This window comes from Heterocephalus glaber, unplaced genomic scaffold (assembly GCF_053883595.1).
Source record: "Heterocephalus glaber isolate CG9 unplaced genomic scaffold, H.glaber_assembly_v1.0 deba00001457, whole genome shotgun sequence".
Classification (NCBI taxonomy): Eukaryota; Metazoa; Chordata; class Mammalia; order Rodentia; family Bathyergidae; genus Heterocephalus; species Heterocephalus glaber.
In genome coordinates, this window is record NW_028258305.1 from 15030028 (window position 1) to 15055433 (window position 25406).

The 25406-nt window shown below is 38.3% G+C and overlaps 1 protein-coding gene, 1 long non-coding RNA gene and 1 pseudogene across 3 annotated transcripts in view; 1 reads left to right on the plus strand and 2 right to left on the minus strand.

Annotated features, from left to right (window-relative positions):
- Positions 1-1837, minus strand: part of Acyp2 (acylphosphatase 2) — a 74141-nt gene extending 72304 nt beyond the window's left edge. Inside the window, exon 1 of one of the 2 annotated variants that reach the window (XM_021246295.2) lies at positions 1391-1837. In XM_021246295.2, coding sequence (XP_021101954.1) covers positions 1391-1523 — 133 coding nt within the window. In that variant the 5' untranslated portion in view covers positions 1524-1837. The remainder of the gene's footprint in view (positions 1-1390) is intronic. The other variant, XM_013066429.3, reaches the window with a different exon arrangement.
- On the plus strand, positions 1397-18171 carry LOC110346129 (uncharacterized). The gene is made up of 4 exons (XR_002389970.2): positions 1397-1534; positions 2817-2964; positions 5510-5610; positions 5964-18171. It is a non-coding gene; the product is annotated as an uncharacterized LOC110346129 (long non-coding RNA).
- Positions 18172-19209: 1038 nt separating this feature from the next.
- Positions 19210-22552, minus strand: LOC101698599 (E3 ubiquitin-protein ligase RBBP6 pseudogene; annotated as a pseudogene).
- Between the last annotated feature and the right edge of the window lie 2854 nt (positions 22553-25406).

Below are 25406 nucleotides of genomic sequence, written 5' to 3' on the forward strand. Positions count from 1 at the left end.
ACGCATCACACAGAACATCCTCAGTAAATTTGGCACATATGCATTAACACACACACTCATGCATACACACCCTAACTACTGCCATCTCTAGACAGTGGACCAAATATTTTCTTAGGTAATCTTTGCCATCATTTTCATATTTTATGTAATATGTTTCATATTTTATGTAATATGCCTCATATTGTGGTGGTTTTCAAACCAAGGTACCACACTCAAGGTGTATCCAAAGACTTTTAAATGGTAGAAACCCATGGAAAATTTTAAGGGAATCAATTTCTAGATCTTCAGTTTCTATATAGACTCTTTCCTAAAACTGACCTGAGACTTGTTCGCCATGGTTCTCCTTTCCTCTTTTTTTCACAATCTTTAAAAGAAAGCCTCTTTACAAAGATATACTAAATGTAAAAACCTTAAGAGTGCCAAAATAGAAGGATAATTCAGCCCTTCCTTTCATTCAGGTTCCATAAAAATCCTCAGATTTCTCATTAAGAAATAAATCTCTAACGTAAACTTACTTTTTAAATTTAGTAATGGTTTACCAAATTTACTACTTTTTTAATATAATTGTATTATTTTCATCAACTATGTTCTAATAATAACAGTAACATAACCCAGAAGAGAAACATATTTAGAGCCTTACTGTCAAAGGAAATTAAGAAAAAACTTCATATATATATATATATATTTATGCACTCATATACTGCAGAAAAGTGTAACAGGGTGAGCAATAGGAAGCTCTCAAGAACAACAGTGGGATAACATTCTGTGGGAGAAGTGGGATGAAAATAAAATTCCAAGACGAAAAGGAATGATGTAAAATTTCTCAATGTTAAAGAGCTGTATTTTAAATGAATATTGGTGGATATTCTATTACAACACTATATAATATTGAATAAATTTCACAGTATGATTTACAAATGTCAATATTTACAATGAGCCAGATATTACCTCCTTTGCAACTATTTAATTATGAAGCAAAAATTAATTCTTTTCGAGCTACGGGTGGGAGAAGAGTATAACCTCAGGCAAAGTGAAACCTCAAATATTACTTAGGTGTCCTTCCTAAAACTAAAATCAAACCCAAGTAGTTTCAGTGGCAAGTAACAGGAGCACTACATAAAAGTCCTTCTTTCACCCATTTCAACCTTTCCCTCCGAAGGGGCAAACCCACATCCCCCGCGGGGCCTGTCCGCGGCCATTCCACGCCCCACCCCGCCCTTGGGCGCATGCGCACTGCACTCTCTTCCCACCACAGCTGCTGTGTCACGGCAGAACGGAAGTTCCAGCCCCGCCCGGGAAGGGCATCGTTAAGGAGGGAGGCGCCTCCCACAGCTTTCTTCTCTTCCTCGCATAACACTTTTTTGATCTCCCATCGTAGGAGGCCGCCTACCCTGCACTCTCCCGAACACCTCGTAGTCCACCGATTTGAGCGGTGCGTTGGTAGACATGGCTGCGGCGGGCCCTCTGCCGAGGAGCAGGAGCGCGGCCCGGGGCGCGAGGGCTGCCAGAGGGAGAAAGCACATGGGACCGCGAGGTGCGCCCCGCGCCTGTCCTCCGTACGGGACGGGAGCGCGCCGGGGTCACGCGTCGAAAGACGGCAAATGAGACGGCGGAGCGGGGAGCGAGGGCGGCCGGGGACAGCGCGGTACCTCAGGCGCCCGACCCGGTCCCTTCCTGCAAGCGCGGGGCGCGCGGGCGCTTGGGACTTAATTCCCCCCCGGTGCCCGGTCTCAGTGAATTAAAGCCCCGGCCCGTGCCCAAAATTGGGTTACTTCCCTTCCTTAGTTTTATTAAAATATAATTGACACCAAGACCCTTGTATATGTGGTGTACAGGGTGATGTTTTAATATAGTTGTACATTGTTTAGAGGTTAAATCAAGGTAATTAATGTATTCACCTCGTGCCCTCCCACACACAGTGAAGATCACTTAGCAATTTTCAGTTGTCTATCACCAGTGACAATGCTGTAAAATACATCCTCAGTATTTATTCATACTAACAAATTTTGTACCTTTTGATTTTCCCCACTTTCAGCTCCTCTTCACCCCTTCTAAGATTTGCTTTGGAAATGAAGGCTCTAGCTTGGTTATTTGAAGGTACTCGGTTAGCGAGTTAATTAACTATCGTTCAGGTGACTGCTCAGTCCATCTGGAGATTTTGATACAGCTCATAAAATGAGGTCTACAACTTTTTAAGCTCCTCGGAGTCAGAAAAGCCTTGCCCCTGTATCCCTGCTCTAAATAGATTGTGATATTTTCCGGGACAAGACACTAAAAATCTGAACTCCCTTGTGCCAGTGGAAACAGGAAAAAAAAAATGTAATCATTTTGAGTCTGCTGTTCAGTTATATTGTTGTTTTTATGGGTTTTTTATTGTTCAAAAACATCTTAATTGCCTAGAAAGTTAAGGCAATTTATACTTAGAGAATTTTATTTTCTTAGGAGCTATTTCAGTCTTAAATTGTAATAACCTATCCAAAGGATCTGGATTCAGTTTTTAATACTCTTCTGGAATCCTAAATCCTTTTATGTGCAAGAATTTGCATTTCTCAATTTATTTGTTTGCCTCAGTACTTTTACATATTTCTTCGCATCTGGCCACATAGTTGAAATGATTCACTGCAACCTGATTCACTTTTGTGTGCCACTTCTGTCAGGAAACATCAAAAATAATCCAAAACCTGATTAGAATGTGGTTAAGTCATTTTTTTTAAGTAGAATAGAGTCTGGGGGTGCTAGTCTGGATAGTTTAACTTAATTAAGCACTTGGTTTTTTGTACAGACATCGTGACTTATTTTTTCCTCTCATCTCCCAGGTCATCTCATACAGACTAATGGAATGAACATTTTAAGTCATTCTTCTCAAATATCTTCAGAGTCTCTCTGTTGCATTCAGAATAAAATCTAAGGTCTTCAGCCTCAGCCTCTCCAAATCTGTTATCACATGTTTACTCAATCTTACAGGTAACCTATAGTCACAGTACTCAATTATTTTTTTTGCAGTTTGAATAGAGAAGTTTAAAAAACAAAACAAAACTTTGCTTTTTGGATCTACTTTATCTGAAATACTCCTGTTCCACAATCTCCCCCATTCTGCTCCGTTGCCTTTTCACCCGAAGTATTTCTGTGTCTCCACTAGTTCTTTGTCTTCCAAATCACTGATGGAGAAGATTGACGGTTTTCCTTTTCTTAATTTAACCCTTGGCTTTTCTCCAGGTTTACCCAACAGTACTCCTGCCAATTATTATGTAGCTTTATTTTAACTTTAAAAGTGCTATAGCAACAATTGACATTTGCTTAGCTAGAAAAATTTACTGTGTCTGCCAACAGCAGAACATTAGCAAAAGGAAAATTTTTATGTTCCATTTCAGCATGGATTGCCAATAACGTGATTCTAAGACTTTAGAAACTAAACAAATGTTCTAATATTGAAACGAATTTTATATAACAAATATCTAGAGAAAATTTTCAAATTACAAGGAAAAAATCATTCATAATCCTACCACTATTATCATTTTTATATTTCTTTTCTCTCTCTATGTCTCTATATAATAGCTAGAAAGATAATACATGTATTTTTTAGTGGCTCCCTAGCTGTCCTGCATTGCTTCATATATAGATATATAGATAATTTCTATATATCTATAGATATATAGATATATAGAGATAGATATATATATATTCTTTTGTGGGTCCCTAGAAGTCCTGCATTGCTTCAAAAGGTTTACCTTTTATCGCCATTTTGACTTTGGGAATGAGCCAGAAGTCACACAGTACCAGATCTGGTGAATAAGGTTGATAGGGATATAGTGTAATATTTTACTAGCCTGCCTTTCTGCTGGATGGCACTCAGCAGTGGCACTCCCGTGTTTTTGCTCATAGCTTGAAAGATACTCATGAAAGAGAACTTCCAGATCTGCTTCAGAAAGTGGAAAGAATGATGGCATAACTATGTTCAATGTGAAGGGGAATCTTTTGAGGGTGATTAATGGCAATGTTTCTTTAATAAATTTTTTTTAAAAACTATATACTATGAATTCAACTTTTATTCTTTTCCACCTTGTAATCTTTCAATGAATATTTTAGTAATTTCATAACATTAAGTGGGTATAGCCACAAAGTTACCTACTAACTTCCTGTTTTTATACATACAAGCTGGTTCTCATTTTCCACTATCATTAAAAAAATTTTGTGAAGGAAATTTTCATGCATGCATGTAACTTCCTTCCCATATTTTTAAACTAGAAGCTAGAATACTTCAAATATATCAGAGTGTAAGGATTTTTTTTTTGGTTTCTTGAGAGGGTCTGTCTATCCAGACTGCTTTTGAATTTGCCATCCTCATGCCTCAGCCTCCTGACTAGCTGGGATTACAGGCTTATGCCACCATACTCGACTGGACCTACTTGTTCTTGATACACATGCCAAGTTGTTTTTCAAAAGGCTGTTACCAGGGGCCAGGGATTTAGATCAGTGGTTCCACCACCTGCCTCACAAGTGCAAGGTCCCGAGATCCCCAGTACCAAAAAAAAAGGCTGTTACCAATTTAAATATACTACTGCCAACACTGTATGTATGTGATTGTATGACTTTTTTTGTTCTTTGAGACAATCTTTAAAGCCTGGCTGGCCTTGAACTCACTATGTAACTCAAGCTGGCCTCAAATTCAATCCTCCTTCCTCAGCCTCCCAGGTGCTTAGATTCCCACACCTGAATGATTTTTTTACTTTTTATGTGAACAAATAAATGTATGCAGGCTCTTTACATCCAATGCATGATTAAATTATATGAAAAGTTTAGGTTTTAGGACTTGACCCCTCAGTAATTCTGCAGTCTGAACAGAGAGCTAAAAACAATAAAAAACAACTACCAGAAAACCCTTTGCTCTTTGATCCACTTTATCTGGAATATTGCTGGTACTCCAAATTTCCCCTCATCCTTCTCAGTTGCCTTTGAAAATGCTTACCAGATTTCATCCTAGTTATTTATAGCAATAGGTTTTGAATAACTAAGCTCTGTATTACTGTGGTTGAAATTAAACCTTAGTCAAATTATTCTCTTCCTTGAACCCTTTAAAACAATTTAAGATATTAGAACATATTTAAGATAATCATAGAAAAGGAAAATTCTGAACATATACTATGGGTATAAAAGATGGCCAGGCACTAGAACCTGGGGAATAAGGATGGACAGAAGCTACAATTTCTGTGTCTAAATGACATTTGAACTGAGGAGGTACCGCCTGTAAATCTAATTATTGCCACAAAGGGGCAGTTGAGAGTGATTCCTCAGAAACTTTATGTTAAGATATAGTTGATTTTGGGCTGGGGATTTAGCTCAGTGGTCCTGCCACCTGCCTCGCAAGTTCAAGGTCCTGAGTTCGATCCCCAGAACCAAAAAAAAAAAAAAAAACAAGATACAGTTGATTTTAAGGACAACCAAAATTACTTTGTCAACCTATTTCTGTCCCTGAATTTTAAAGAATTTGTGTTTGTTTTTGCACCATTAGGGATTAAACCCACAGCATTTACACTGCTCAGACTGGGCTCAAACTTGTGATCCTCCTGCCTTGGTTTCCCAGAGATTACAGATATGTGCCACCATCCTCAAGTAAGTAGCTAGCTTCCCAGAAGAGACATATTTTATTACAGTTTATCAGAAAATTGCTTAAGCATTTTATCAGGAAAGCATATTTCCTTCCCAGAGGAGATTCTGTCCCAGGTTTGCATCAGTTTTCCCTATCATAATCCAATTTGAATTTTAAAAACTCAAAAGAACATGTAATATTAAAACTCTTTCCTTCTCCCAGCTCAGTACTGCTTTGGCTAAGGAGGGGGAGAATATAACTGATTCCTCCCTTTGCCTTAGTTTCCCCCTTCCTAACTGAGATGTAGAAGAAATAGATACTATTTGGTCTGCCTGGGATTGGCAAATACAGTACTAATGGATTAATTCTTTTGCAGAGTTTTTTTTTTGTGGGGGAAGCTTTACCCCAAATTCCTGACTGCTGTTCCTGTGATAGACAATGCCTGTATTCTGTACTTGATCCATCCCAGCTTCTGAATTAAATGCGACCAACCAGCTTCTTTCTGTTGAGAGACTAGCCCTCAGGAGGAAGGCCATCTAAGTAGCATCCACTTTAAACTGACTGCAGGACCAGATCCCCCTTCCTGTCACATCTAATTATGGAGTCTCCTGTCTACCCTGCCACTGATAGAAGCCACAGACAGCTCTGAATCCTGCTGCCTCTCTGCTCTACTTGGCAGGTGTTATGCAGGCATCTCCACCCACAGCCTGTCCTCTTTGTTTTCTACAGATATGACTCAGCTGCCAGTCCTTCCTGGCTCAAGGGTTAAATACCGTGCTCTCAGAGGGGTTCTCTTAAAGACCCTGGCCCTGAGTTTGGGGTGAAGGTAAAACACGCTACTTCTCTCTCATGGTGGGAGGAAAGGGCACAGCTCATCAGTGACTATTCCCAAACCAAACCTCTGGAGCCTGAAGGGGGCTGTAGGGCTAAGAATCTCAGAGCCCACTTGAAATGCCCCTTTTGTATGACACAGGGCATCTACCACCTCTTCTTGAAATACTTTTCAGTTTCAGATCTAGGCTAAAACTAAGACCAAAGTCTCCTTATTCAAATCAACAGAATGCAGTAAGTCTTGTTTGGATCCCTGGGTTCTACCCCTGTACCTCAAAACAAGCAAAAAGCCCTGAGGAAATACGAAAGTGGATTTTAATTAATAATAAGTTATCGATATTATTTCATTAATTATGTGAAAATGTATCATTTATTATTAATATTAAGATATGAATAATAGCTCTAAACTACACAATTTTCTTCCACATAAAAGGATTTGGGATTCCAGAAGATTATTAAAAACTGAATCCAGATCCTTTAGATAGGTTATTACAATTTTATAAATTTAAAACTATTCTAAAATTAAAAGTTTACTCTTAAAAAGTCCATTTTAATGTCCTTTTATATACTTTTTATAACATTTTTTTCTTTTTCTTTTTTTGAGACAGGGTCTCACTATGTAGCACATGCTTGTGTAACCCAGGCTGGCCTCAAACTCACAGGGGACGGGGATTTAGCTCAGTGGAAGGTCCAGAGTTCAATCCCCAGTACCAAAAAAATAACTCACAGTGATCCTCCTGCCTCAGCCTCCAGAGTGCTAGGATTACAGATATGCACCACCATGCCTAGCATAATAGTATTTTTAAATAATTTCTCATTGTAGTGCATGAGCAGAATCACTACTTCAATATATGGGCACTTAATTTAAATTTTTAGTCTACTCCTAAGTCATGCTCAGGTAAAAATGGGACAAAACAACTGACTTTCAGAGCACTAAAACAGATATTAACTGACATAAATAATCAAATATACTTGATCAAATAATCAAGTATATTTTCATTAATGAAGAGAATGTGTTATAGAAGCAGTTCATTTCCAGAAGAAAAAATAATATAAAATACTTAAAATCATATCTAGAAATGGGAAACCAGTATGAAAAATATGATTATGATTACCACTGAGTGCTTTAGGATACATGAAATATGCATCATATATTGAGTAAGGGATGGGCAAAGTTAAAACTAATCACAGACACTACTGCTTGGTACAAGGGCAACAATAAATGGCAAAGCCAGGCTCTGAGGTGAAGCACAAAGACAGAGAAGGGCAGACAGCACCAGACACCACCTCAAACAAAAAGGAGGCAGCACAAGCCCTTCTCTTCCTGGTGGCCCCCAAGCGTTGACTTCAGCCAATCTCAAAGTTACTTTTTCTGTGCAAGCAAGAAGCCTGTCTGGGGAAGATGTTCCTTCTAACTCCTCCTAAGTACAGACATAAACAAACACACAGAGCCATAAATCGTATTTACCCTCAGGTCTGGGATAGTGAGACATCAAGGATCCTTGAGTCTTTAAAATGACTCATCTATTTCACAGTGTCCTTAGTGGAACAGTAGACTGGTGCACATATCCATTCCAAGTTCTTTGTAGCTAGCCTTCAGTTCTGTAGTATAGGAACCAGCCTGCAAGTGTATCCCTGACCAAGGATGAAAAACAAAAGGCACAAAGATAATTTGGAATGAGGGGTCCAGGGGGCTCTTCAGCTCTAGTGGACAAAGCCCTGAGTGTTTGGCTTACTTCGCTTTTATTCACTTACATACAGAAATGAACAATTAGATTAATAGAAGATTCATCTGCCTCTTGTTATCTATATCATGTACCCAGGTAAACATCCAGCTGTGAGCTGTATTGACTCTTCTTTGGAACTTACAACATGCTAGCATCCCTACAGGTTGCCAAAGGAGGCACAGCTTGCTGTTTTTTCTCTTTTGTGCTTGCAGAGAAGGTCAATTAGACCTTGGTCCTCATTATCTGGTCTCCTACACTGTGTGATTGGGAAGATAAAGCTACAACCCCTAGGCATTCTTGCAATTAAGATTCCATATGTGGAAGCCAAGGATTTAGCTCAGTGGTGCCACTGCCTGCCTCACAAGCACAAGGTCCCGAGTTCAATCCCCGGTACAAAAAAAAAAAAAGAAGCAACACAAGATTCCATATGTGATAGTTTCCACCAATAAAATGAGCATGTTAGATGTAGAAGGAGGGCATGAGTAAGGCTGAGGCCATCTGATGGTGGTTCTGTGATTAGCATAGTGGTAGAGGACTTTAGTTTTTCTTTGGTTTCTGGAGGCACCAAAAGGTAGTGTGCAGGACATTTGTTTTATTAGTCAACATTACAACAAGCATGGCAGGGTCTGGAGTGGCAGCTTTCTGGATATGGAGTTTCCAGACAATGGCAGTTGCTTCCTATTCAGATTGCAGAAAAATCAGTATCTCTGTTGATGGTCCAATTCTGCAGTGAGTGTTGATCTTTACCATCAAAGTGGTTCTCAATCCAGGCTATACATTCCCATCACCAGAAGAGCTTACCAATAATATGAATGTATTTGACATGTCTTCCAGAACAGGTAGTATTAAAACACAAATCAGATACTTGTGATATGAAGCTAAGGTTGAGAAAAAGTGACCCAGGTCCTCTTTGGTTAGCCCTCCCAACAACTCCAAAAGCCATTTAATATCTAATATTAAATCAATTTTAAACTGCCTAAATCATTGTTCTAAATAGACCTTGACCAACTCAGGATGAAGGTTCAAATATGCCATCCCATTTGTCAATAAAGGAACATTAAAATTCTCAATACTAGGGAAGAGGATGCAGTTCAGTGTAGAGCACTTACCTGGCATACATGAGGACCTGGGATCAACCCCCAGTACCACACACACAAAAATTAATTAAATAAAAACTAAGAATAGCTATGGAACTAAACATAGAGCTTTTGAAAAATAAGCTTCTGATGAAATATTTTAGGATGAAAGTTTAAGTAGCTTATATTCTGTAAATTAGTTACATCCTCCTAATTTATTTTTATATCTATACTTTTTAAAATTTTTTTTGTACCGGGGATCGAACTCAGGACCTTGCACTTGCGAGGCAGGTGGTGGCACCACTGAGCTAAATCCCCAGCCCTATACTTTTTTTTTTTACTATTTTTAAAATTAATGAAATAATAACATTAAAAAGAACCTTTCCAGTGCCCTGATCATTTAAATGAAGCATAATTTCTGGTCTGTTGCTGCCACCTACCAACTATCTAAGGAAAGACAGGTCATGTGTATAGAATTAATCTTGTCTTTCAGGAATGTTAGTCCCACTGTTATGGTTTATATCTAGATGTTCCCCTAAAACTTCATGTGCTCATAGGTGGAGTTTTTGGAAGTGATTGAATAACAGGGGCATGGTACTCCTCAGTGGATTACTGGGGCCATAGCCTGGCAGGGTATATCTCCCTTCCTCCTCCCTTGATCAATCAAGCTCTCTCTCTCTGGCTTCCCGTTACCACTTCTCATAGGCTTCCCACTACCATGCCCTGAGCTCTTTTTCCTCTGCCAAGCTCCTCTGCCATGCTTCCCTGCCTTGGAGGCAGCCAGCTATAGACTGAAACTTCTACAAACTGTGAGGTAAAATAAATCTTTCCCCTTTTGAGTTGTGAGTGTCCAATATTGTGTCTCAGCAATGAGAAAGTAACTAAGACAGATTTTGGTACCAAGTAAAGTGGGGTTCATTCTGTGATGCTACCCTAGAATGCTGTAAGTCAAAATTGATGGGAGAATCTGACCAGAGCTCAGAAGACCAGAATGTTGGTTAAAAAAAGAAAGAAAGAAAGAAAAACAGAAAAGACCAGGCTCAGGAGGCTTTAGTTAGGAACAAGTGCTCAGCCATCCAGACACTTGGAGGCCTCTGCAATCACCAGTAAGATGCAAAAAGGGCTAACCTACCGCTCCAGCTAGCAGCAGACCCTGGTGTCATCCACATGGTGCTGATTTCACAGGCATGCAGAATTCGAGAGTTGTGGGGCCTAGGAAGCTCCCACCCAGATTTCAGAAGAAGCCCTGGGATTTCAGGCAATGTCCCCATAAGAGGGTAGTGTGTGAACCTGTGAGGGTGAAACCAAAAGTACAGTTGAGACCTTTCCAGTGTTGGAGAAGTCAGGAACTAGAACATCTGAGGAAAGCTACAAGGAGTGAGCAAAGCAAGCCCAAGAGAGAGGCCATGAGGGCCACAACCACTGGCATTGCTATAGGGGCAGAGCTACCCAAGCCCTTTGCAGTTCACATGCACCACAGCTCACCGCATGGACTGGACATGGAACTTTAGGATGTCGTGTTTTCTCTGATAGATTTTGATCTTGCTTTGGTCCCATTCCTTTCTGGCCCCCTATTTCTCATGGAAATGTTTACCCTGTGCCTTTGTATGTCAGCAGTGTTTAATTTTGTCTTGAGTTTTTCAGGGGCTTACAGCTAAGAGTTTGCCTTAAATCTCAGAAGAGATTTGGACTTGGACTTTTCAGCAATGCTGAATCTGTCAGGACTTTGGCAACTCTTAGAGATAGACTAAATGCATTTTTGCATAAAGGGATATGTATGAGCCTTTTGGGAGCCGGGATGGAATGTTATGGTTTTTATCTAAATGCCCCCCAAAAAAGCCTTATATTCTTATAGATAGGGCTTTGAGGAGGTGGTTGGATCATGGGGCATGATACTCATCAGTGGGTTGGTCCACTGAGTTCATAGATAAATGTGATTTGGGATATAAAGCCTGGGAAGAGCAGGTAGATCACTGGAAATGGGGCCTGGAAGGGTCTATTGCCCCTCTCTTCCCTTGATCTCTCTCTTTCTGCTTCTCACCACCATGCCATGAACTGTTTCTCCTCTGTTGTGCTGCCCTGCCTTGGAGCCAGCTGGTTATGGACTGAAACCTCTACAGACTGTGAGCCAAAATAAACCTTTACTCCTTAGAGTTGTGGGTGTCAGGTATTGTGTCTCAGCAGCAAGAAAGTAATGAAGACAGCCACCTAAACTGTCTCATTTCAGTGTCCAACTTCCAAAATACCTTTATGCATGTCAAATCCTTAAAGGTAGTTTAAGTGTTGTGAGGGCTCTTCTCTCAACATATGACTTAAATATGAAAGAATCTTTACCATGAATTAGATATGGATTAGATAAGGAAACGTGAAATTTAAGAAAATTCATTCAATAAATGTTGATTGAACAACTACTATTATACTATGTGTTATGCTCAAAGTATACTTATCTACTACATCTTTAAAAATTATCCTTTTTTAGAATCTTCCAGTTCCTTCACGGCCCACTGCTGTCTAATATCATAGCCTGAATGTGTAGGTCACCAGTTACCTTGTATGCATCCTGGCCTCTTGAATGGAAGGTTAAAAAATGACATTATCTACTTCAAAAGGGTTAGTCCCTTCATAGAAACAGTGGAATGTCGCCAGAGTGAAGCTGACTCATCTCCAGAGTGGCCACTTTCTCTCCCAAAACCTGACAACCTGAGCCAGTGCATAGTTTAGGAGGAAAATAAAACATATTTAATTAAGAAAAAAATTAGTCTTTTTAAAAGACCATGTGTAGGGCCAGGGATTTAGCTCTGTGGTTCTGCCACCTGCCTCGCAAGTGCAAGGACCTGAGTTCGATTCCCGGTACCAAAAAAAAAAACCCCAAAAATAAAAGACCATGTGTTTCAGAGATATCTCACTCTATAACGAACATGAATTTTGCTGTTTTTTGCTTACTGCAAGGAGTAAGCAAAGCCAGCCCAAGAGAGAGCCCAAGAGGGCTACAGCCACTGTCAGTGCTGTAAGGGCAGAGCCACCCAAGCCCTTTGGAGTTCACATTTCACCACAGTTTTATTTTATGGATTTTATATGAGCACAGAAAACCCTTTTTTCCCCCTGTCCCCCATCCCCCACCAGAACTAGAAATGGAATTTGTGGCCTTTACCCTCAGCTACATCCCCAGCCCATTTTTTATTTTGTTTTATTTTGAGCCAGGTCTTGGTAAATTGCTAAATTTCCCAAGCTGGGCTCAAATTTGGAATCCTTTTACCTCAGCATTCCAGAGCGCTGAGATTACAGAAGTGCACCAGTGTGCCTGGCTGAAAACCTTTTACAATGTGGAAAGATTACATCTAGAATTATTTACCTATCACTATCTTTTGTAAAATCTTAAGCTTAATGATGATGAATGTAGTAGCACAGTGTCACTAACAGCACTTGAAATATTTGCTGATTGAATATATGTGATTTCCTTCTGCAGTGACATTTTATAATTATTTTAAAATTATTAAGACACTTCTAGCTGGACATGATGTTGCATACCTATAATCAGAGCTACTTGGGAGGCTGAGGCAAGAGGGTTGCAGGTTCAAGGCCAACCTGGACAATTTACTGAGATCCTGTCTCAGAAAATGAAGTGGAGTGGAGATATAACTAAATACAAAAAAATTATGCTGAACTCTCAATACAAAGAAAAGAGATGCTTTTATATACCAGCTTCCCCTTATTTTTGCACCCTGTGGGGCAAGTAGGGCAGGTATTATCTATACAGATAGTCTCCAAGCATTAAAGGGATTGCCCAGGATCACCAAGAAATAGAATCCAGCCTTTTGTGCTGAAACTCAGAGTTCTTTCCACTATGCAACACCACCTCAGACATTCATTTACTTGTTCAACAAATGTCTATGGAGTGACATATGTAGGTGCTGGGGAGAAGGTGGTGACAAATTTAGAGACTGGGAGTACATTAATGCATAGAGGGGATGTCAGGAAAGTCTGTGAGGAAGTGATCTCTGAAGGATAAAGAAATGAGCAAAGAAAAAAAAAGAAGAATTTAATACAGGCAGAGAGAATGACATGGAGAAAGCCTGAGGAATTGAAAGCCCAGTGTGGTTGAAGCATTATGGAAATGAGAGCAGGTGGCATTAATAAGGCTGCCAGTTCTGCAAGGAGAAACCCTAACATGCCTGACTGTAGGCATTGCAGAGTGTCTCTATCTGAATACAGTGGGCAGCCAGTGAAGATATTCAGGTTCTTTGTTCCATGGGGGAAATCAGAAGAAAATCAACATAAATGTCCAGTTCAGCTCAGTGGATTTCCCTTCTCTCAGATCTCAGCACATGTAGTTCTGGCCACTTCAGTTCATTTCAAACATTTGGATTTTTTTTTTCTTATTCAGTTTTGTTTTGTTTTTGTTTTGGTACTGAGAATTGAACTCTGGACCTTGCACTTTTGAGGCAGGCAGCAGAACTACTAAGCTAAATCCCCAGCCCTTATTCAGTTTTGATAGTTGTCCTCAGCCAGTGGTTGGTCTGATACAAGCTAACTTGAAGCAGAAGTATTTTGTCACTCTGAAAACCTTCATTACTTCTTCAGCCACCTCAGTCTCACCTCTTTCATTGTCCTTGAGTCTCACCTGTTGATTTTTGCCTAATCCCTCAAGAAGAAAATAAAATCCACAAGACCAGCTGATGGTTTCTAGCATACATAATAGAGCTCTGAGCTGTCCTGTGGGGCCAGGGAAACAAAAATTGAACTCAGAAAAACAAATGTGGCCAGGACTTGAAAGATGAGTCCTAAGTTTGATGCAGCTTTTGCTCTGGGTACAGTTAGAAAATTTTACACTGCAACGGTGAAAAGTCAAGAAACCAAGCAGAAATCATCTAAGAGGTTTAAAAGATAAGCTTTTGGCAATTTAATGTTCCTGGGTAGAGGAAAACTAGTTTGTGATTCTCCAAGGAAGAAGGCTCCTAATGAGCTCCCCCTTCTTATTGATATTACTGAAGACACCCTAGGAAGACAATAGAAATAGACATGCAAGTAATCCAATTATACATTTATCAGACATGGACTTTTTAAAGAGTAAGAGTTTATGAGAAAACATTATGAGATTACCAACTATATTAAGTGTTCACTTGAGGCTGAAAATTAGGAATTTATATTGAAATCAATCTGGTCAGTTGTGTGATTTTTTTTTTCCTGGCTATACTGTCCTATCCACTTCAGTGTTTCTTAAATTTCCGATGCACCATAGCCTACTTCTAACAATAGAATCTTTAGCTCAATACTTCAAAGTTCTTTATCTTGTGGGGCATGGAGAAATGTGCCTACAATTCCAGAACCCTGGGAGGCTGAAGCAGGGCAATTCCAAAGTTGAGCCCAGCTTAGGCATCTGAGTGACTAGTGATACCCTGTCTCAAAAAGTTAATAAAGGAGAAGAGAGAGGGCTGGAGATGTAGCGCAGTGCAAAGGCCCTGGGTTCAATCCCTAGGACAAAAAAAAAAAAAAGCAAGGAAAGAAAGAAAGAAGAAAGAAAAGGAAAGAAGGGAAGGGAAGTCTTTATCCCATAACTCTGAAAAACAAATTCTGCCTTGCCTCACAAAAGACCAAAGATGCCAAGATACAACCAAAAGATACCAAGATATAGTGTAAAGACCAGAGCAGAACAACTTTTACTTTGTTTGTGTGGTGCTGGGTATCAAACTCAAGGCCTCACACATGCTATGTAAGCTCTCTGTCTCTGAGCTATATCCCCAGCCCCAAAGGTAGAACAATTCTGAGGTGTGTGATTGGTGCTTTCCCAGAATTGCTCCATGGAAACTACTTAAGGTAGCATCTTCTACTGAATACATTCCCTTCCCTTTATTACTTCTGCATTTCTCTAATAGCATAAGTAATACCTTCTGAATAAGTTATTTTTGTGCAAGTCTTTGCTCCAAAGTCTGCTTTTGGGGGCGGGGGGATCAAAGCTTAGACACTTGGTTGGTTGCACAGGTTCAGACATATAGAAAGTTATCCAGTTTGCCAATTAAGTATAACTGGAGTGTGAAGGAAATTAATATAAATTTAACATTGACAAACTCTTGGAGGAAAGAAGAAAAAAAGATAAAATGTATAAAATAGTCATTGAAGATTCCCATTTCCTTATGAACTTCCCCCATTTATACAATGTCTTTCTGTTCCTCTTCATTGCCATTTAAAGCACCTGTAAAATTACTAAATAATTTTTAAAACTTCTGAATAGTTTTCAATGAAAGATCATTCAAAAACATATCTGTTTTCTCCAAAATTGCTTAACTAGATAACATGCCAAAAATTTTGTAGGTTTAGAAAGGAATACTTGAGTTATGCACCATGAAAAAATTTTATGAAATTCCAGTTGTAGTGTTACCTTGTGTGCACAGATATTCCCCCAAAGACTTCACAATTTTTGTACAGTGCTCCACCAGCCCTTTTTATCGAGTTGTACTTTATAAACATTTGGGGAGTACTCTTCCCACCTACAGAGATTTTAATTTAATTAGTGTGGGATTGGGCTAGACATCCACTGTAGAACAAAGAAAAAAAAATTCTCAAATAGTTCTGATGTTTATCTACAGTTGAGAATTACTGATCTAATGTAAATGACTTTTATGTAATAGTCTCTCTTTCAGTGTGATTTTTAATAAAAGATGGCATATTGGGACCAAAGGTGAAAATGATGATCTATAAAGTACTTTTATCTGGTTTACCACTTCCCCCCAGAATCTTGCATCTAATAGCTCAGCAGAATTTAATTACTTTAAAAATATCGGTATAGCAGTACCTGGGAAAGGACTTGCAGAAGACAACTGAGCTCACCCTTTTATGTTGTATATATTTCAATATACATCAGTTTAAAAATAGATATATAGATAAACTACCAAAGGTACATACTGGGGGTGGTGGTGCTCTGATAACAATTTACAGTTCTTCATCAATAAGGAATTTATGAGTCCCTTGGTTATGGTAAATAAAGGAATAGTTTTTTATTTTCATTCCATGTTCTGTTTTCTAAAGCTACTGACTTCATCTGTACATCAAGATACTCTTGTCTGCACGAGGATACATCTTTTGTCAGCATCCTAATTCCACATGAAGAAAGTTCTTAATCTGTATTTTTGGAAGTGCTCAAAGCTCATTTTAAGTCCCATGTCTTTATCACTAATAGAGGCTGTACCCATAGTTATAATCAAGAAAGTATGACTTCCTTCTTTCTTGCTCAATCTGAGCTGATTTGGGTCTATTTTAGCACTGTACAAACATATTATACCTTCTTGCAGGCTCTGACTGGCATCTGTGTTTTTCATAGCTATAGGCACTTCCTCTACCTTCTGTCTGCCCTGGCTGACTAGGGCTAGGAAAGAAAGTCTTATTCTACACTCTAGCGTAAGAATAACTTCAAGCTACAAATGGATCATTGATGGTACTCCCTGTGGGATACCATTAAATATCCTCTGGTAGCAAGGGCACAGCGCATTACTCTATAATATTTTCTACCCACTCTCTTAAGTTCTATACTTTGAAACAAATTAGTCTTATTTGATAGCCATAAATATGGCATAAGGGTGTAGAATAAAAGTTATGGCCCATTTTACAGATGAGGAAGTTAGACCACAGACATTAAATGAGAGTAACTAAGTCATAAAACTATTTCATACTACAATTAGGATGAATAAAAACCACTGCACAAATCTATGTGCAATTTTGTGTTTGTGTGTGTGTGTGTTTGTGGTATTTTTTTGTTTTTGTTTTTGTTTTGGTACCGAGGATCAAACTCAGGTGCTTGCACTTGTGCAGCAGGCAGCGAAACCACTGAGCTAAATCCCCGGCCCTCTATGTGCAATTTAAAATTGTATTATTGTATAAGAAAGGTACATAACAAAGTTAAGAAATAATTGACCAAGTGGGGAAAATATCCCCGGAATGTTTGATTGGGAATAATTAAGATGAGTATGTTAGGAAATCTTGTGAATCACTAAAAGTACTGCCATAGCAGAAAAATAGGTAACTCATAAAAGAGCAAACAAAATGGCCACCAAATATATGAAATAATATTTATTAATGAATGCAAATTAAAACAACAATTTAGCGGACATTTTATCTGCTTTTTTTTTCTCTTGCTAGGAAACATCTTATTCCCACACTCCAATCATGTGGTTGTGAGTGGGACAATGATATTTGTAATCATTATCTATTCTTTTTCTTAGCACAATGTTCCTCTTTATTCTGTCTCTTTGATACTCTCTTCCTCCTCTGTTAGGCTGTGGTATCTGGTGGGCTAATCCCCACCTCCACAGGGGTGGCACAGGATCCAAATTTAACTAACCAGATTGTGTCACCCCTCTGATGCAATGATTGGTTCAGGGATAAACATAACAGGGAAGATAGGCCAACCCAAACCTTCCTCAGAAGCTTTTTTGAAACCGTGAGAAGTGAGGTCCTCCCTTTGAGATTCATAAGATAGCTAAGTCATTTAATCTTGTAGCTGCCAAGAGGACCATTTTCACAAGAGGCAGAGAAATCCTGCCTGAGAGTGATGCTAGTTAAAAGGAAGTCAACAGAAGAGATAAAAATAAGATCTGTTGGTACTTTTTGGCCCTAATTCTAGCTGTTCCTGAAGAAGGATTCTCCCATAAACTTTTTGATTACGTAAGTGAATATATTGTTTTTGTTTGTTTTTGTTTTTGTTTTTTTGCACTGGCTAGCTTTAGTTGGGTTTCTATCATGGCATTCAAATGAATTCTCAGCAATGTATGATTAAAGAGTAAAGATTCCATCTTTCCTTTTGACCTCTTTGGCTGAGATGATATAGGCCTAGAGCTGTGTATCCATCTCTTCCTCAGAAAAATAGTCCGTGTGCAATAGAAGGGGAATAAGGGACAGCGCATCCTCTGATCTCATTTGAGTTCTTGAATCAAATGACCCTGAGATCAGCATCCAGATACAGGAGGCAATAAATCTCATTTTTTGCTTAAGCTGGTTTCTAATAAGTGTCTGTCATTATAACCAGTGTCATCTTACTCATTTTGTAAAGTTAAAACACATTGATATTTTATTGGTATTTGTCATGATATATATGATGAAACAGTTTCTCCAAAATTAAAAAAGTATATAATACCTGATGTTATTGATAATATATTAAAACTGAGACTTTCACATACTGCTGGTATTTGGAACATTTTGCAAATTAATTTTACTATAGCCTCAGATGCCTTAAAAATTATACATGTTGGGGCCGAGGATTTAGCTCAGTGGTGCCACTGCTGCCTCGCAAGTGCAAGGTCCCAAGTTTGATCCCTGGTACCAAAAAAAGAAAAAAATTATACATGTTTAGGAAAGGGAGAGATGAATAGGTGGGGTGTAGGAAAAATTTAGAATAGCAGGGCTATTCTATATGATACCATAATGGTGAATACATGGCACTCTACATTAGTCAAAACCCATTGGGCCGGGGATTTAGCTCAGTGGCACCACACCTGCCTCACAAGCGCAAGGTCCTGAGTTCGATCCCTGGCACCAAAAAAACCCAAAACAAAACATAGAAGTATGTAGTACAAAGAGTGAACCTAATGAAAAATATGGACTTTAGTTAATACTGTGTCCATATTTATCCACCCATTGTGACTACAAATGTACCCCACTACTTTAAGATGTTAATAATAGAGAAAACTATGTTGGTCTGGGAGAATGGTGTATATTAGAGTTTAGATCTAGAATGTCCTCCCAAAGGCTCATGTGTTCAGAGGGTTGGGCCTTTAGAAGGTGATTGGATCAGTGCTATACCCATCAGTAGATTAATCCACTGAAAAATTCAGAGCTGAATGTGCCTTTAGGAAGTAGAGTCTGATTGGAAGAGGCAGGTCTCTGGGGGTGTAACTTAGAAGGGTATATCTCCCTCCATGGTTCCTCACTTTTTTTTTTTGGAAAAGTTTACTGAAAACTTTTATTGTAATCAAAACATGACATAACAGGGTTGTAATGAATTCAGCAAATCATTCTGCTGATATTTTAGAACTGGTATCAGCTTTTGCCAGGCAATTAAAAAAATTCAAATGTGAAAATTTCACAGTAAACTCCACCTCAACTAATTAATGGTGGTTAAAAATAATAGGCCCTAGCAAAACCTCTCATGTTACATGGTCACAACTCACAATTCTGTACAAAAGTTCATGTTATAAAGCTCTGATGTAAAAATCAAATAATCAAGCAGCAATATTTTAAGTGCAGCACAGGGTCTTCCATGTCATTATTTACAAGGTTTGAATCTCCTTTACATTATAACAAAATTTAATACAGATGACTTAGTAATTAAGTCAACTTAAAAAAAAAATCTGTCCTTTTAGACAGGGACAGGTTTCACTTTTTGGTCATCCTCCTTTTCCTTTTCTTTATCTTTGCTCCTCTTTGACTTCTTTTTCTTGTGTTTGTGTTTTTGGCTTTTTTCCAATTCTGCTTCAGTGCCTGCATGTTTCTTATGCTTCTTATGCTTTTTGTGTTTCTTGTGCTTCTTCTTTTCTTTCTTTTTATTTTTCTTCTTGCTGTCTTGACTTTCTGCTGAGGTGGCACTGCTGCTGTGACTTCAGGTCTGGCTTCCAGAAGGGCTGTGACTTCTACTTGGACTAATGCTAGGGCTGCTTTGACTCTGGCTCCTTCTTATGCTGACCTGTTCAACTGCTGGTGTGTCCAGGCTCTCTTTTGCTTTCTCCACCATTTTATCTTTCAGGACCTTACAAATGTTTTCAGAAGTTTCCTCTTCTTTCATAGATACATTACTTTCATTGTCGCTTTCATTATAGTCTGGTTCAAAAGCAGCTTCATCAGTTTCTCTAGTTAAGTCAGAGGAGGGTCTAGAGGAGTAACTTAACTGGGGTTTAGGCTTTGGAGCATTCTTGTCAATTTGCCCAGCAATTTGTTCCTTTTCAATCTGTGGGTCTGGTGGGTTAGGTATATAAAGTAACTTACTGGCACTTGATTCTTTACTGTTCTGTGCCTCTAATACGTGTTTCTCACGATCCTTACATGAATTTTTATCTACAGATTTTGTCTCTTCAGTTGAGTGTTTAGTATCATAAGGGGATTTATGATCATGAGGGTTTTTGTCTCTTGAGGGACTAGAACTACTTGTTTTGGAATCTGCCATTCCTTTTTTAGACAAATCTCTCTCCTCCTTTGGCTTATTTTTCTCTCCAGATGCAGAATCTTTATTCCAAGAAGGAGAGTCTTTTCTTCTTTTTAATTCATTTCTTTCATCTCTCCATTTGGAACCTGAATATTCTCTGTTGTCATAGTCATTTTTTTTTTTTTTGTCTCTACTGGGAGTAAAGTCTTTATTTGAGGAACTACAAACAGATTCATGCTTGTCAGAAGTTCGAGTCTCTTTGGAAGATTGAGATAGACTTTTACGATTTCCTTGTTCATTTAAATGGTCCAAATTACTGTCTTTTTCTGGTTAAGTGTTAGTCTTCCTTTTTTCAGGATTTTCCTTTTCTAATACTGAATGATCTCGATCTTTGGTTTTCCCCTTTTCTCTAGATGTAGAATTTTTTGAACTTTTTACCTCATGTTGCATTATTTCATGGCTCACTTCCTTGGTGAGTTTCTGAATTTTCTCTGCTGGCTCACTTTCTTTCTCAGTATACTTAACTGTATTTGGTGGCTTAGTAGCAACATTTTTAATAACACTAGAAGACTTTTCTACACTTGCTATAGGCTGTGTGGATTTAATATCTTCTTCAGATTTAAAGTCGTCTTTATCCCATTTGGACTGAGGAACCTGGATCATAATAATAACATCTTCAGCAGGACCTGTATTGTCATTATTATATTCTTCCATAGTTTTAATTACAGTTCACTTTGAATCTGTTTTTTCTTCAGATTTCTGCACAGGACTGCCGCCAGTTGAGCTTGTACTGGTATAATCCACAAGAGTTGAGCTGGATCCTCCAGTTACTTTTCGTTTGGTCTTTCCTTTGACTTTTTCCTGTTTAACTTTGCTAGAGATTGACTCCAACTTTTCAGAGGGCTCTTTTGTACTAGATACATTTTCTGTACTTCCAATTTTTTTCCCAGTTTCTTGGTTGAGCTTAATTTTTTTGGCCAGGGCAGATGAGGATGGAATTTTATCCTTTTCTGGGGACCGATCCATCTTTTCAATATCAGGTTCCATTTTGCGCTTTGGTGATGGTTCATTATTTCAGTTACTTCTAGTTTAGAAATTTGCATTGATGAAGACACAAAATCTTTATCTCCACCTTTTTCTTCAGTTTTCCTTTTTCTCTTTTCTCCCTTACTATCCAGTGGCTTGTTTTTCTCCTTAGACTTCTTGGCCTTTTCTTCTTTATTAGTTAGCTTTTCTGATTTGACATCTTTGGAATAATCCTTCTTCGTCTTTTCCTCTTTGACTGGCTTTGTCTCTGGGTGTTCTTTTCCTGATTTAGAGTGAGCTTTCCTGAGGGTACCAATGATCTTTTCATCCTTCTGAGAGGAAGGTGATGATTTAGCAGGGTCAGTCTTTGGGGTCTCCTCTTTGGCTTTCTTCAGTGGCAGTTCAGACTGAGGAGATCTTTCACACTCTCCATCTGGTTTTTCTTGGGGTCCTTTAGCAGGTTTTACAACATTTTCTTTTTTAGACACAGCGTATCTGTCATTTTTCTGTTTGGTCTTGTCACCTTTTGTTTTTGGTTTATCTTTTTCTCTCTTGTCTTTTTCAGACACTGATTTAAAAGTGATGGATTCTGCATCCGTTGGTTCATCCCTAACAGGTGTAGCATCATCTCTGCTTGGGTGAACAACCAATGAGTCTGTCTATTTTCTTCAACACCTGTAGGTTCTCTTGATTTCCTAGCTGTCTCTAATAATTCTGGGTTCAGAAAACCTTCACTCGCCTCACCTTTTCTTCATTTTCTGTGTTTCTTATGCTTATTTCCTTTACCATCTCCAGGAACACTTTCACTGTCCTTCTCTTTTGACTTTGTACTATCCTTCTGATTATGACACTCTCTTGTTGAAAGCTTCTCTGGATAATTGCCACCTATATTTCGACTTCTATGACTTTGTCCAACATATTCTTCTCTGCGACCTCTTATGAAGGGTGAATTCCTGACGTTAACTGATAAAAACCTCTCTGGAGAAAAGTTCTCTCTGTTTGTGGAGTGTCTAGGCTGTGCTCCAGCAGCATACCCTTTATAGTATTTTTCATACCGATCTCTATATTTTCTCTCCCATTCTTGATAATGCTCTTTTTCAAATGGATCTCTAAAGGCTCCGGGGGAGAGAAGGTGAGCCAATCCCAGCACCCAGGAAGAGGCTCCCCACCACCATTCCATGCTCCTAGGGCAGAGAAGGTGAGCCAATCCCAGTGCCCAGGAAGAGACTCCCCCACCACCATTCCACACTCCTAGGGCAGAGAAGGTGAGCCGTGCAGGTGCCAGAAGCACCACCACCCCCATGGAAATGAGAAGACACATAAACAAGCCTCAAAAACAGACTTCCAGATCACCTACAGCAACCCCAAAGGGAAACGAGATGGAACAATCTGATACTCAACCACCTGGACTCTCTAAACTAGCAAAAAAAGAGGATCTGGAAAAAATGAAATCAGAAATAATTTCTCAGATAACAGCAAAAATTGTGCCCATAGTGCAAGATATGATTAATAAATCTAGAGAGGACACAGATTAAAAAAAATAGAGGATCTGAGGAACATGATGGAATCCCAACATAGGAAACAAATGGAATCCATAAAACAGATTTCCAGGAGATTAAAAACTCCCTCAAAAGTCTACAAATCAGAATGAGCCAATGTGAGGACAGAATTTCAGATATAGAAGATAAGATTGCAATTAGTGACCAGGAAAAGAAAAATTGCTTTAAAATTGTAAGGGACCACAAAAAATCAATCCAGCAGCTGCTAGATGATACAGAGAAGAATAACATCAGACTGATCAAAGTCAAAGAAGAAACAGGAGAGAGTGCAGATGACATAAAAAAAACTGTTCACAGAAGTAATAGCAGAAAACTTCCCAAGCAGGCAAAAAGAACTTGACATACAGATAAGTGAGGCATATAGGACTCCAACTAGCCTTGATTAAAAAAAAAACTATACATATAGGCATATAATAGTTAGGATTCCAGAAACCCAACAGAAGAACAAAATTCTACAAGTAGTGAGAGAAAAGAAACAAACACATACAAAGGAAAGCCCATCAGAAGCACAGCAGACTTCTCAATGCAAACCCTCAAGGCAAGAAAAGCTTGGAGTGATGTATTTCAAGCCCTAAAGGAAAAGAGCCTCCAACCCAGACTGATGTACCCTGCAAAACTATCTTTCAAAATTGATGGAGAAATATGATACTTTCATGATAAAGAGCACCTTAGGCACTTCATGAATACCAAACCAGCACTCCAAAAAATTTTAGACAATATCCTAGGAAAAGACAATGAGGATCACAACCCCAAGGAAGCCCAGCGGAATGAATCTGTTGGGTGTGACAAATTAAATGCAAAGGGGGAGAATCCAGCAAAAAGAAAAAATCATGACAAGGCTTTTAAAACTTTTAACTTCATCTCCCAAATGAGTGTACAATTCAATGTTGTTACTGTTCATGATTAGTATTTTTCTGATTTTTCTGATTCTAATGTTGCACACCTTTCCTTGTTCTGTATTGGCTATCATCTTCTTGTGTCTACTTTTTAATTGGATTGTCTATTAATGAGCTGTTCTTTATATGTTCTGGTCATAGGTTATATGCATTGTAAATATGCTCCATTTAAGGACTACTTTTCATTTTAACAATGCCATTTAAAGTTCTAAGTTTTGATGGAATCTCATTTATCAATTTTTTTCTTTTATACATGATGTTTTTTGTATCCTAGGAAGTTCTTGCCTACCCTAAATTCATAAAGATTTTCCCTTATAATTTCTTCTTAACATTTTATACTTTTAGGCTTTCATATTTAGGTTCATAGATCCTTTCAAGTTATTTTTATGTATGAAAATAAAGGATTGTGGTTAATTTTTTATATACAGATACCAGGTGTTCTAGTGCCATTTGCTGAAAACACTATCTTTTCCTCGGCTCTTGAATTGAGTTTATATTCTATAAAATGTTAATGTTAAATAATCTTTCAAAACTCAGTGGACCATATATGTGTGGTTCTATTTCTAGATACTCTGTTTTGTTCCAGTGATCTATATGTCTTTCCTTACACCAACACTGCCTAGATTACTGTAGCTTTAGAAGAAGTCTTAAAATTAGGTAATAAATGTTTTCCAACAGTTCTTTTTTTCTTTTTACTTTTCTAGCTCCTTTTACTCCTATATAACTTTTAAATCTCAGTATCCAATTCTTCATTTATAGCAAGTATACATAGACCTGAATTTTTATATATACCTTGTGTTTTCTAATCCTGCTAAATTCAAGTACAAATTCTAGGGGCTCCTAGAGATTTCTTAGTATTTTCTCTGTAGATGATCATTTCATCTACATATAAAGATTTTACTTCTACCTTGCCAATCCTATGCTATTTGTTTATTTTTATTGCCAGACTATTTTAGTTTGGGCCTATGTTTCAAAGTTGAATGGACAGATGAACAGTAGGCATTATCTGCCCTTGTTCCCCACCTTTGGGAGAAAGCATTGTATCTTTTCCATTCAGATAAAGCATTTTTGCTGGAATTATGGAGTACATGTCTTTAATGTGTTGAGAAGGTTCTGTTCTACTTCTAGTCTCCTGATAGCTTTTATCATGAACAGCTGTGGAATTTAGTCTAATACTTTTTCTGCAACTATTGACAGGATCATATGGCTTTTTCCTTTCCTTTGTTAAAATGATGATTTATGGGGGTGGATCTTCCAATGCTGAACCAACATTGCCATCCCTATAATAAAACCACTTTCTGCCTACTGCCAGATCTGACTTCTAATAGTTTGTGTTGTTAAACAAATTTTTATCTATGTTCATACTTTTTTCTTCTATTATCTTTATCCAGTTTTAGGATTAGCACAATGTTGATCTCCTAAAATGAGGGGAGAAGGGTTCCTTTTTTTTCTGCTTTAAATGTGTGATATAATTTATCAGTTAAAATGTATGTGAGCCTGTTGTTTTCACATAAGCAAGTTTTCAAGCTAGGAGTATACTTCTTTAATAGGTGCTATTCAAATGTTATATTTCCTCCAG